This window comes from Natator depressus, chromosome 6 (genome assembly GCF_965152275.1).
Source record: "Natator depressus isolate rNatDep1 chromosome 6, rNatDep2.hap1, whole genome shotgun sequence".
Taxonomy (NCBI): Eukaryota; Metazoa; Chordata; order Testudines; family Cheloniidae; genus Natator; species Natator depressus.
In genome coordinates this window covers 35050635-35063774 of record NC_134239.1, presented here as the reverse complement: position 1 = coordinate 35063774, position 13140 = coordinate 35050635, and the positions used below count along the sequence as shown (strand labels likewise).

Sequence of the window (13140 nt, the reverse complement as noted above, 5' to 3'; positions counted from 1 at the left end):
CCTTGCCAGCAATACTACCTGATTATAAATCTCTTTTTCTAATGCAGTCATGATCCACGAGCAGAGGCTGACACTTGTAGCAGTTTGTACGATAGTTTTGTAAGGTGTACAAATGTCCACTATGGACAAACTAATTCCTTGTGAAAAAAGCCACATTTGAACCCATTTTTTTAGGTCAAAAGCTAGTGTATCAGCCTCTTAGGGCAACAGTCAGCGGTGCCATCACAGTTGGGGTAGGCATACCCATGCTACCTTTAATCTATGTAGCATGGCTAAAAGTAGCAGTGAAGGTGCAGCAATACAAGCTGTACAAGCGCACTGGGAACCCTCAAGAACGTGCTCGCATTGCTAGCCCATGCCGGGGTCTGTGCCACCATGTCTTCACTGCTATTTTTAGGTAGGTTAGGTAGATCGAAGGTAGTGCTAGTATGCCTACCTGAGCTGCAGACCCACCTCCAATTACAGTGTAGTATTCTCAGTTTAGTCCTAAGTAAACATTGTCTGCATCACAAAGCTCTACATTTGGGAATTTCGTTATGTGACACTATACAAAAGTAGTAATTAGCATTATATATTGTACTGCATGCTTTACTTCAAACGTACTATATTGTTAAAACTTAGTGTGCGCTCCATAACAGATCTAATGTCTCTAGTGCAATAATAATCTCTTTGTACACATTTATCATATCAATGGGCACCATATAAGAACCTAGATAGACAGATTACTATGAATATTCTTTTTTGTCTTTTCTTCTTAGTTTACATGCATATTCAGAAACAGTTTATTCATTTGTGATAGATTTTTATAAAGGAATTACAAGCCCCTTGTGATAATGACTGGGGTTTTGATGTACTACTTTATATTTTCATGCCAGAATGTCCTCATGACTTTGAGTATGGTACTTTATAATTGATGTACTGAATGCCCCAGAATTTTAATTGACCAATTATGAAGTAGTTATAATAGGTGGCAGAAAAGTGAAGAAAGACTTCATCTAATGGGGCAGACCAAAAGCATAACTTTTTATTAAATCTCTTCACAGCTATCCCTATATTCCAATTCTACCTGCACAGCTGCTAGAAGTTCTCAGTTCACCAACGCCTTTCATTATTGGTGTACATTCCATCTTTTGTGCTGACATTCATGAGCTTGTAAGTATGCCTAAAAAGATTATGTACAGTCATGGTGACAAATGTGATATTTGTGTAGAGAATTTTTTGTGCTTCAAGCATTATTAGTTTAAGCTATTCAGAGCCATACAAAGTAAACTCCTCGGGGAATTCTGCGCCAAAAAATAAAAAATTTTGTGCACAGTATTTTAGAATTCTATATATATTTATTTGTTAAAAAATAAATATAATTGAGCTGGTTTAAATTATTTTGGTAATTTATTTAAACTACAATACAATGGATGAAGAATGGGAGTGGGAAGCACTGGAGGAATTTCCCCAAGCCTCCTCTGTCTAATAGTAATGTAACTAATATTGACCCTTTACGGCTAGTTATTAGTCAACAAATACATGCAGCCATATGCTCAGTGTTACATCATAGGCAACTGAAAAGTAAGTGAGGGCTGGGGACTCAAACTCACACTTTGTATTGGCTACTGACCATCTCCAGAAAGGTCAGTAGCAAACAATTCATGGAGCACATTTTGATAGGAGATTTTTTCAGTCCAAAAATTTAGACCAATTCTAATCACTAAAGCACCATAAGCATTTATAAGGTCACACTGTCCATTACAATAAGGCTCCTTTACATGACTTTGGCAATATAAAGAGCCTTAAAATTTTTAGACCTGTTTTATATTCCTGGGGAATTCACTAAGAACAATGGGAACAATTCACTAAGCTGCTACATTCTGCTCTGCCTGAGGAGACACTCCTACCTCCCCAGAAACACCCCCAAAGCCCTGCCCTTCCACACCGAGTGTGCCACAATAGCGATTGAGAGGGGACAGAGTGTCTCTCTCAAACACATGACTGCCCAGCCCTCCTGACCTGGTGGTGATTTATGTCTCTAGTGGCTGCTCCAGGCACCCAAACAGTGCAGACAGGGGTGCATGACCGCTTTTGCAGCTTCCCTTTGCTTCCCCGTCAGAAGTCATTTTTCTGCTGGGAAGCAAAGAAATCTGCAGGAGTCATGGATTCTGCACATGCTCAATGACACAGGATTCCCCCAGGAATAAAAGTACCAGTAGATAAAGCAGGACAATCAGTAATAGGCAAAAACAAAGAAAAACTCTCAAACACCAATTAATTGAACCTGTTGTCAGTTCTTCTACAAATACCAATACAAGCTGTCAGAGGGAAATAGGGTGAGGGAGGGAAAAACTCAGAAGAATAATTTTGAGATTAAGATGCAGGATGTGAAGTCAAGACAGGGATATATTTCCAGCTCCGCTTCAGACTTCTGTTGCGACCTTGAGCAATTCAATTAGACCAACATTTGCCAAGGTATCCTTTGATTTTTGGGGTCCTCCATTTTTGCAGGTGTGGTTGCTCAGCACTTCTGAAATTCAGTCATAAGCTATCTCAAGTTGGAGACCCAAAAACTAAGGCACCCAGAACTAGAGGCCACTCTTGAAAGTTTGTCCCCTCTCTCTCTCTGATTCACATAGGTGTTTTGAGGTTACATTCATTAACATTATTTGTGCCCAAGTTCCTTCATTAATGGCACTGTAGAATTGTGAAGTAATATTATCTTCACAAATTTTAGGTTAAATAATATGTAAAATTTGAATGTCCGTTTGGTGTTTTAACTATGTGCATCACAGAACATACTATATATAAAGTATTTGTTTTTCTTTTTCAGTTGGATGTAATTATAGCAGACCTGGATGGAGGCACAATTAAAATTCCTGAATGTATTCATGTATCTCAGCTCCCAGAGCCACTGCTACATCAAACTCAAACAGCTCTTTCTTTAGTAAGTCTTATTTCCTGATCAGCTTGTCCAGCTCTTTTTAAAAATGTAAAAAGAAATAAAATCATTGAATATTATGAAACATTTTGAAAATGACTTATGAAGATTTAAAAGCAAGATGAATTAACTCCTTAACATTGTTTGTGAACACCAAATATACTTAGAATTTAGAAGATGGAGATTACACTGGGCCCTAAAGGCCCATCAGTCTACTCTTTGGCAAGCAGTTTTTATTATATGCAGGTATACCCAGATATGATATTGGAGGTTTGTATATTTTTCACTTAAACATCTTCTTAGATTTAGAATCATAGGACTGGAAGGGACCTACAGAGGTGATTTAGTCCAGTCCCCTTCATTCATGGCAGGATAATTATTATATAGACCATCCCTGACAGGTGTTTGTCTAACCTGCTCTTAAAAATCTACAATTATGGAGATTCCACAACCTCCCTGGGCAATTTATTCCAGTGCTTAACCACCCTGACAATTAGGAAGTTTTTCCTAATGTCCAACCTAAACCTCCCTGGCTGCAATTTAAGCCCATTGCTTCTTGTCCGATCCTCAGAGTAAAGAAGAACAATTTTTCTCCCTCCTTCTTGTAACAACCTTTTATGTACTTGAAAAATGTTATGTCCTCCTCAGTCTTCTCTTCTCCAGACTAAACAAACCCAATTTTTTCAATCTTCCCTCATAAGTCATGTTTTCTAGACCTTTAAATCATTTTTTTGCTCTTCTCTGGACTTTCTCCCAGTTGTCCACATCTTTCCTGAAATATGGCGCCCAGAACTGGACACAGTACTCCAGTTGAGGCCTAATCAGTGCAGAGTAGAGTAGAAGAATTAATTCTCGTGTGTTGCTTACAACACTCCTGCTAATACATTTCAGAATGATGTTTGCTTTTTTTTGCAACAGTGTTACACTGTTGACTCATATTTAGCTTGTGGTCCACTATGACCTCCATATCCCTTTCCGAAGTACTCCTTCCTAGGCAGTCATTTCCAATTTTGGATGTGTGCAACTGATGGTTCCTTCCTAAATGGAGTACTTTGCATTTCTCTGTATTGAATTTCATCCTATTTGCTTCAAGCCATTTCTCCAGTTTGTCCAGATCATTTTGAATTATAATCCTATCCTCCAAAACACTTGCATTCCCTCCTAACTTGGTATCATCCACAAACTTTAAGTGTACTCTCTATGCCAGTGGGGGTCAACCTGCGGCCCATCAGGGTAATCCGCTGGTGAGCTGCCAGACAGTTTGTTTACATTTGCACGGCTGCCAGCAGCTCCCAGTGGCCGCGGTTTGCCATTCCCGCAGCTCTCATTGGCCAGGAACAGCGAACCGCAGCCACTGGTAGCTGTGGGCGGCCGTGCAAATGTAAGCAAACTGTCTGGTGGCCTGCCAGCAGATTACCCTGACGGGCTGCAGATTGCCCACCACTGCTCTATGCCATTATCTAAATCATTGATGAAGATATTGAACAGAACCAGACTCAGAACTGATCCCTGCGGGATCCCACTGGTTATGCCCTTCCAGCATGACTGTGAACCACTGATAACTACTCTCTGGGAACAATTTTCCAACCGGTTATGATCCCACCTTATAGTAGTTCCATCTAGATTGCATTTCCCTAGTTTATTTACTTACAAACCTACCTTGGTGTAATTGGGCTCACCTCTGTTGAAGCCATTGAAGCTTATGCAAGGGTTAAGTTGAACCCAACATGTTCAGTTCATTAAGCCTGTCCTCATAAGGAACTCTTTGCTTGTTGTCCCTAAGTACTTGATCCTGCACTGCTGAAATCAAAGGGAGCTCTGCTGTTGACTTCAGTGGATGCAGGATCAGGCCTTAAATTAGCCTTGTTGCCCTTCTCTCAGGCATTTTTCTAAAAAGAACGTTCACCTTTCTATGCCTAGAATTGCACATAATACTCTGTTAACAAAACTCTTTTTAAAAGAACTATTATCTTTCTTGATTTGTAACTGATTCCACTTATCACATATCATAAGACTTCATTTATTTATGGCATGTAACTTCTTAACATTTGAGAAGGGGAGAGTGACCTTTTTTTCCCTAATAATACATTTGGAAATACATCTCAGTTTTAATATTTTGCTTTAATAATTATTACTGAAAATTCAGCTGCTTTATTATGATTTACCTTGGCGGCTTTTCAATTGAATGCACAATTCCAAGAATCCATTTTAATTTTAAATTACCATGATGCCTGGCAAAATAATTGTAAAAGAAGAGCTGACCAGTTACAGTTTTTCAGTAAATATTTTTTTTATATGCTTGATTATCATTCCACATTGAGGAATCACCACAAGCTTCCTGTCATCAAAGGAATGGCCTTTATCCAGCGTTATCAAAAACTGAAAAATACTGTTTCAAACATTTCTGGTCTGACCAATAGGGCCAACCTCATATGGTGACTGATTTCCTGACACAGCTTTTGTAATGGTTGGATTATTTCACTTTTCTTTCCTCATTCCTTCCATCTTTCCATCCTCTTCTCTTTTATAGGGTTGACCACACTGGAGCTCATCCGTGATCATTTCATGTGCATGCTTTGCTGTGTGGTTCAGGCAAAAGTTTTAACCCTCAGAAGAAAGGAAAACAAATGAAAGAAAATTGGATGGAGTTACAGATTGTGTGTGTGACAGTAGATTTTTTTTTTTTTTTAAATGTAGTGGCTTAGCACCACAATTTAAACTGAGGAGTTACCAGGGCTAAGGAACAGCTTCATTCTCAGTACTTTTAAACAGAGTAAGCAAATAGGCCAAGATTTTCAAATAACTAATGATATTGGGTGCTTTGGTTATGGGGCTCTTAACTCAAAACACCCTAGAAGGGCCTGATTTTCAGAGAGCAGGTGCTCAGCATTGTATGAAAATCACGCCCCTTTATTGTGTGTCAGTTTGAGCACCCAAGATCACTAGTCACATTTGAAAATCTGGACTATACTCTGCAGTAGAGAGTCAATTTATTTATTGCTTACACCATGAGATATAGAGTCAGAAGAATTGAGTTATTTTCTTGACTGCCTCTGACTCCCTGTGTGACCTTAGGCAAATATCTTAACCTTCTCTGGATCAGCTAACACAAATGTAAAATCAGGGTAATAATTCTTACCTCCTTCACAAGGGCTTTGGAATCTTACTTAATGTTTACTAAATGCTTTGAGATGGTTGGACAAAAGATGTTCCAGGAGTGCAAGTAATTGTTGTTACTGATGATAAAATAATTTATTGATTAATGACCTAACAAATCTCACTGAAAATGCAGTCCATTTTCTGGATACAGAAGTGCAAAAGTAATTTAAATGAATGTACATTCAGTTCTGTTCTGGCCCAACCAGCAAGTGTTTGTATAAGATTCCTGTTGAATTCTATGAAAGAGAATGCTGTACAGAAAGGAACAGCAAAATCAAGATTTACTGTTAAAAAGGCAAAATAAGCAAAAAACCTGAAACATTTTCCTTGCTACATTGTACTCCAAAAACTTCCTTTATGGGTTTAGAATTTTTTCAAAAATTTCATCCCAGAGATATTTATGTTGTGCAGCTATAAGCCTTTGCAATACAGGAGTTGCAAATTAAAACCAGTTAGAAATAATAGTGATAGCATGAACTTTAACAATGCTGCTTATGACATTTAAGATGACAACCCTGACATTCAACACCTACTAAAATCTATTGCAAACGTTCCCCATATTCCATCAATTGAAGTAATAACAAAAAATAAATAAGACCAGGAAAAAAGTTAACAATTGTACTCACTTTTTAATAATTATTTTCATTAATTAAAAAATATGTTACAGGTTTTACACCCTGATTTGGAAACGGCAGATTATGCATTCCCTCCACCACGAACGGCTTTATCACACTCAAAAATGCTGGTAAGGCACATTATTTCTGACTTTGTAATAAATAGAAAAATATTAAGTTTTTAGAATTAGCTTCTTTTAAGAAGCTAGATTTCTGTATTTACTTTTCTCTATTCTCCTACAATATATGTGAGGAAGAACAAGTTCTTTAGCAAGAAAATACTATAAGTATTCACTTTTCTTAAACAGAAATGACATGAAGTACAAGTTAGAAAGTAATCTACAGATTTATTATTTTCCATTAGTTCAGTATGTTAAAAGAGAAATGTGCTAAATCAATGTTGCCCAGGTAAAGGGTACTATAGAAGTGCAAAGTATTATTATTGCTATTATTGAACTAGACTAGAGCTCTTTAAATGTAGGCTTGGGAGGATAAGAGTATTTTCCCCCTACTTGAAATTTTGTTAAACTTGCAAAGAATGGCTAGTTGTCAGTTACGTAGTTGTAGGCTAGAATTTTTTTTAATGAAAACTTAAATTCCACAGGATTTAAGGTGATGGAGGGAGGGGTGTTCATGAGAGGGCAATGTACAGCCCCATAAACTACTCACCACAGGTTTGGAAGCTTGAGCTGGAGACTGTGTAAAACCAGTGAGAGAGAGCCAAGCCAGAAATTACTATGCATCACTAAGATTTCCTAAGATCAGTAGTTCACAAATAAAAAAAACAAAGAAAGAAGAGGAAGAATCAATGCTGTTGGAAGTGAATGAGAACTAAATATAGAGGAGAAGAGCGAAGTAAGAGGCTGAGAGTGCTCCAGAATGCAAGCGTCCAGTGACGGACTGAAAAAGGTGGTGTAAACCTGGAAATCAACATACTTGCATTCACTTATGAAATTTGATACCACCATCTCCGGAAGCCATTACTGCAAGACAAAAACCTGATTAGAACAGTGAATAAAAGAGAATTTCGTTTGGAAAACATTGTCAGCTCAACTCTTTAAGAAAGCCATTCTGTGTCTAAAAAAAAAAAATGATGCCGTAGGTTACCTAGCAGCTACGGCAATGGTCTGACTATATGAGAAATAGAGATGGGACTCATTAATTTTATAATAAAAAAAGGAAACTAGGAGTATATTTTATGTTTGTGCATACGAATGGTATATTTATACACTACAAAGAGAATTCTAGCTTCTTAATGTTGCATTGTGCTCTGGTGAACATAAACTTGGAGGGAGGAGTATGTAATGCTATCTAAGATATAAAATGGAACTCTTTATTAAAGATAAAAATAGCATAACTTCACTCAAATGCTGCAATATTTTTCCTGGTTTTTTATGTTTCTTGTTTCACCTTAAAAGATCCATTTTTCAGCCCTGAAGTCGAGGTGAAATCCTGGCTCCATTGAACATTGAAGCCAGGATTTCACCCTCTGTGGGTAGTCTTAAATTGGTGTAGTGCATATTACAATATTGATGCTTTCAATCCTGTATAATTTGTGTCTAACATAAGAGAAACAGACCAATAAATATTTTGTGGTAGACACCTGTGTATATGACTTCTATAATTTGTACAAGTCACTATAAACTATTTGGTGCTAACTGTGGTGAGCAGTCTGGCCCTGAAATAAATAGTGTATCTGCCAATAAGAGTAGCTTTTATTGAATCCTAAATTAATTTGTAAGCAGAGAGAACAACATTGAACACATTCTTAATGAAATTCAGGGCCATCATCTAAAAAATAGTTGTTCTTTATAGAATCTTTAGTGAAACATAAAAGTCTGCTTCCAAAATAATCTATTGAAAGATTAAATCTTGATGTCATAGCTTAATAATTTGATTCACTGTGGCCTGGAATTCATTTGTGCTTGTATTTTTCAAATCAAAGGTCATATTTTAAAGTGCATTAGAGACTTATTGTAAAATTGAAGTCCCAGAGCAACCTGCAGGTTGGCTGCAAGAAGAGTGATTGTACTGAGAGTCTGGTCTTAGCTGAGGAAAAAAGGAATAATCTAAAGTGACAGAAGGGATTGGTAGTGATGAGCATAATGCTCAAACTAAATTGCTAACTAACACACATGTGTATACATAGTCACTCTACAATTGGGCTGCTACCCTGCTGTACTGTTTTGGATATTGTCTGAGAAAACTAATTATTCTGTTTTACAAATGTTTGTGACATAGTTTAATACTTGCAGGGAGGTAGGAGGAAGTTATAGAAGAAAAGTGTTTTACACCATATTTAATCATCATTTCAGGATAAAGAAGTACGGGCAATTTTCCTTAGATTGTTCGCACAACTTTTTCAAGGATACAGGTCATGCCTTCAGCTGATCAGAATTCATGCTGAGCCAGTTATACATTTTCACAAGGTAAAAGAGAAAAAAGGTTGTCTGTATTTAGTGAATATTTCACATATGATTTGAATTCATATCAGTCTCATATACTTGCTTTCTGAACCAGCTTCAAATACACAATCTTGGAATTTAATTGTGTATCTGACATACAAAAGTTTCTTTATATATTATATGATAAAATCATATCATTCTGATATTACTGAGGCGGTACTGTACAATACAGTTTAACAGGCCCATTTACTGTTGCATTTACAAACAGATTTGTTTAAGATGAAATCCGTAGCAAAGACTGCATGTTAATATTTAAAGTAAAAAAAAAAAACAATTTTGGAAGTAATTAATGGATTTTAAGAAATGTTTACCTATAGTTAAAAGAATCAACTTAATGTGTACTAGAATTATTTTATATTTTGCCTCCCAGAAGTTTTATTGCTCAAAGAAAACAGATTTTTGAATGATTTTTAAAAGTGTGTGTGTGAGAGAGAAGGGGAGAGAATGTTCCAGTTCCAATACCTTTTATTTTATTCAAAAAAGAACATTTACAGCTATTGTCTCTCCAAACACTTTGCACATATTATAAGCAGAAGAAGGTTTAAGCTATTAATATACCTGGAGTTGATTAAATTTTCTATTCATTTCCATAACTTTTCAATTATACAGTGACCAATCCCTCTTTACATTCGCTGCAGGCGGCCTTTTTGGGCCAGCGAGGCTTGATTGAGAATGACTTTCTCACCAAAATTCTCAGTGGAATGGCATTTGCTGGTTTTGTATCTGAGCGAGGTCCTCCCTACAGATCCTGTGATCTCTTTGATGAGGTAAAAATTCTGTTCTATATGATTGTTATATTCAAAAGACAGTTAAAATATAGATAAGATGCTTCTGTATGTAGAAAAATGGTAATTGAGAAACTTCTGAATCTTAATATATTTAAATAAATATGATTACTAAAAACATATTTTATAAATTATCTAGCAGCATATGATCTTTTAAGTCCTGATGCATAAATGAGGATACACGTGAAGTTACTGGGACAATCACTTACCTAAAGTTAACCATGCGTGTAATTCATTGTAGGGTTGTGGCCTAATTTCTTTATGGTCCCATTTGGGACTCTGTATACTGATAATACCTGCTAGTACAGAATTATTTTGAATAATTTAATTATATTTTTAGAAATATCTTGCAGAAGTAAAACTTTTGACAAATGTTAATAAATTAAATACACACTTGACAAAGGAAACTGAGGCAAACATCTTCTCTTGTACAGCGTACAATGGAATCGTCAACGTTGCCACTGCTAGAGCTGCAGTTTTAAATTCTTGTCTGAAACGACCAGACACAGTAAATTTTTCATTCAAACTTGCTGTGCTGTTTAAACTTGAATGTTGTATACAATACTGATATAGCTCTGTATTACTTTTATGTGGAAGGTTCAGAAACACAGCATGCTGTATTATAGATGTTAAATGAACACAGGAACATTATAGATGTTAAATGAACACAGGAACATTATAGATGTTAAATGAACAGGAACACAGGTTTACTGCACCAGAGCGGTCTTAAACTCCATCAAGTCTGGTATCTTGCCTCTGGAGCTGTGATTTGCCCTATGCCTGAAGCTTCAGAGGAAAGTGAATACTCCTTATAATTCACCTAGGAAATGGTGCGCTGCTTCCCAGAAGCATAAGAGATTTTTCAGTGTCCAATTTTCTGTACACCTTTCCGTTTAAGATGAATATTATGTATTTTGTGTATTAGCAACGTTATTTTAAGTTGATTTTTAAACATTTTGATATTTTTTTTAAGTTGGTAGCTTTCGAAGTGGAAAGAATTAAAGCTGAGGAAGGTAATCCACCAAAAATGATGAAGCACGTCAGAGAGCTTGCAGAACAGCTGTTCAAAAATGTAAGTTTATTGTATCCATGTATGTACTGTACTATAGAATGCTTCAGTAATTCTTTACTAAACTAACATGGTTTATAGCCTGAACAACTGAAACTAATGACTCTTCGTGGTGGTCATCTTTGTATTTTGGCTAAAGCCTTTGAAACGTTAAATTGTATTATACTCCAGCAATTTACAACACATGTTGAAGTAGTTCAATATTATTGTTAACTTTCCTTCAGCCGGTGCACTCTAGCCAGTGCTCTTCTTAGTTAACGTGTATTACTTAATGCTTTTAAGGTTTCTTTGTTACCTCTAGTATAGCCTCTCCACATCTCCCACCAACTCACTGCCTCCCAACAACTCTATGCTCCTCAAACCCAGTGCCCCCCATTCAGCACAAACTCTGTCTTCCCTGTGCATGCTTCCCTGGGGGAGCCCTGCTTCCCAATTTGCATCCATCCACCAAGTCTTGTCTACTCCATTTCTCACTCCCACTCCCACCCCCACCCGAAGCTGTCCCATGCACATTGTATGTTTTTCAGGACATCATCCTCTGTTGCCTCCTGCCTCCATTATACTGACTAATCCTTACTTCATCTCCATGCTGCTGCCCTAACAACCCATGCTTTTGGCTGGTCCGGTATATCCTATGCCCTCCCACCCAAGACTATCCATATCCCCTTCTCCATTAACCACCAGTGTTTCTGGCTTAGCCTGTGATCCTCCAGACCACCCACTACATGACAGCTTCTGCTGTCTTTCCTGCCTCCAGCATGTTTTTTCCAACCAGCATCTACTGCTCCCATCTCCTTTGCATCCCCCTTCCCAGAATTACTGTCCACTTTTACACTTTTTCTTAAACATGGCAATTCACACAAAGTAACTTAAAATTAAAGGTTTTTTTCAAGTGAATTTCCTTTCAACCTGTAATCTCTAAGGATCAAGGAAATTGCCAGTTAAAGTGAGATTAACATCCAGAGGTTATCCCAAAACTCTGCAATCTGTGACTTCAGTAGGCTTTGGTTTGGTAACTCGCAGCACACAAGTCACATCAATAGCGTGCACACAGGATACTTGTTCCGTTTTCAATTCGCATTGTGTGAACATAGAGCAGTGGTTTACTGTCAGCTGAAGGAGTAGTGTTCTCGGGGGGATATCCCTTGATCCTTTATTTCATGGTTGAGCAGTGTGCATCATTGGACTGTTCTTGCTGTAAATTGTGGGATTCAAAGCAGAAGCCAGGTAGATTTTTTTTTAAGCCCATATTTCTGCTGCCTGCGCCCCAGACTTCCTTCCTGTGTGGGCTAGCACAATTTTCAAATTGCTATCTGCCAGCATGGACCCACTAATGCACAGCTCCACTATCGTGGCAAGCGTGAATACACAGAGGCTGCTTGGACTGCATTACAGCATTCAAACCCAGACGCATTCAGCACTGGACTTTCCTTGCCACACCATCGAGCAGATGCTGCGGGTCCAGGAGAATATTCAATGCAGCATCACTGGCTCCTCCAGCAACAGGACAACACTGAAAAACTGTTGCAGCAAGCTGAGGATGCTGAGCTGTTGGAACCAAAGGATCGGTTCAAGTGTCAGCACCATTTCTGGGCCCTGCCAACCTATGTAAAATGGTGGGAGACATTCATTCTGCATTAATGCCATGGAGGTTGGGCCAGTTATTCGGGGGGACCCCACTTTTCCTCTGATTCCCTGGTTAATGAAGCCATCCACAGGCCACTTGGTGGTTGAGTGTGTGTTTGGTCATTTGAAATGCAGATAGTACTGCTTATGGAATCATATGGAAGTATCAGGAAAAAAAATCCCCCAACCATTATAGCTGCATGTTGTGTTCCGCACAATATCTGTGAGACCAAGGATGATAGTCTTAGCAATGGGTGGTATGCGGAGTTGCAGAGACTTACTTGGTGGTTCAAGCAAGCAGCCAGGCATCCCATAGAGAACACGAACACCCAGTGGAATATTGTCAGGGATGCCTTTTGTTCATATTTTGAGTCTTGAGGTTGAACACATGTGGACGTTCAGCTGCTAATCTACGGAGGCAGGTTGGGATAGCTGTGGGTAGTGTAGTATTGTTTATGGTGATGGAAGGGGGACATTGCCTATCTACTTTTGTAAAACC

General features: G+C 37.9%; 1 protein-coding gene across 4 annotated transcripts in view; it reads left to right on the top strand.

Annotated features, from left to right (window-relative positions):
• SBF2 (SET binding factor 2) overlaps nucleotides 1-13140 on the top strand; it is a 563151-nt gene that overhangs the window by 342428 nt on the left and 207583 nt on the right. For all 4 annotated transcript variants that reach the window (XM_074955034.1, XM_074955032.1, XM_074955033.1 and 1 more), the window contains exons 8-13: nucleotides 1044-1152; nucleotides 2816-2929; nucleotides 6750-6827; nucleotides 9012-9125; nucleotides 9800-9928; nucleotides 10920-11018. In XM_074955034.1, the coding sequence (XP_074811135.1) occupies nucleotides 1044-1152; nucleotides 2816-2929; nucleotides 6750-6827; nucleotides 9012-9125; nucleotides 9800-9928; nucleotides 10920-11018 (643 nt within the window). The remainder of the gene's footprint in view (nucleotides 1-1043; nucleotides 1153-2815; nucleotides 2930-6749; nucleotides 6828-9011; nucleotides 9126-9799; nucleotides 9929-10919; nucleotides 11019-13140) is intronic.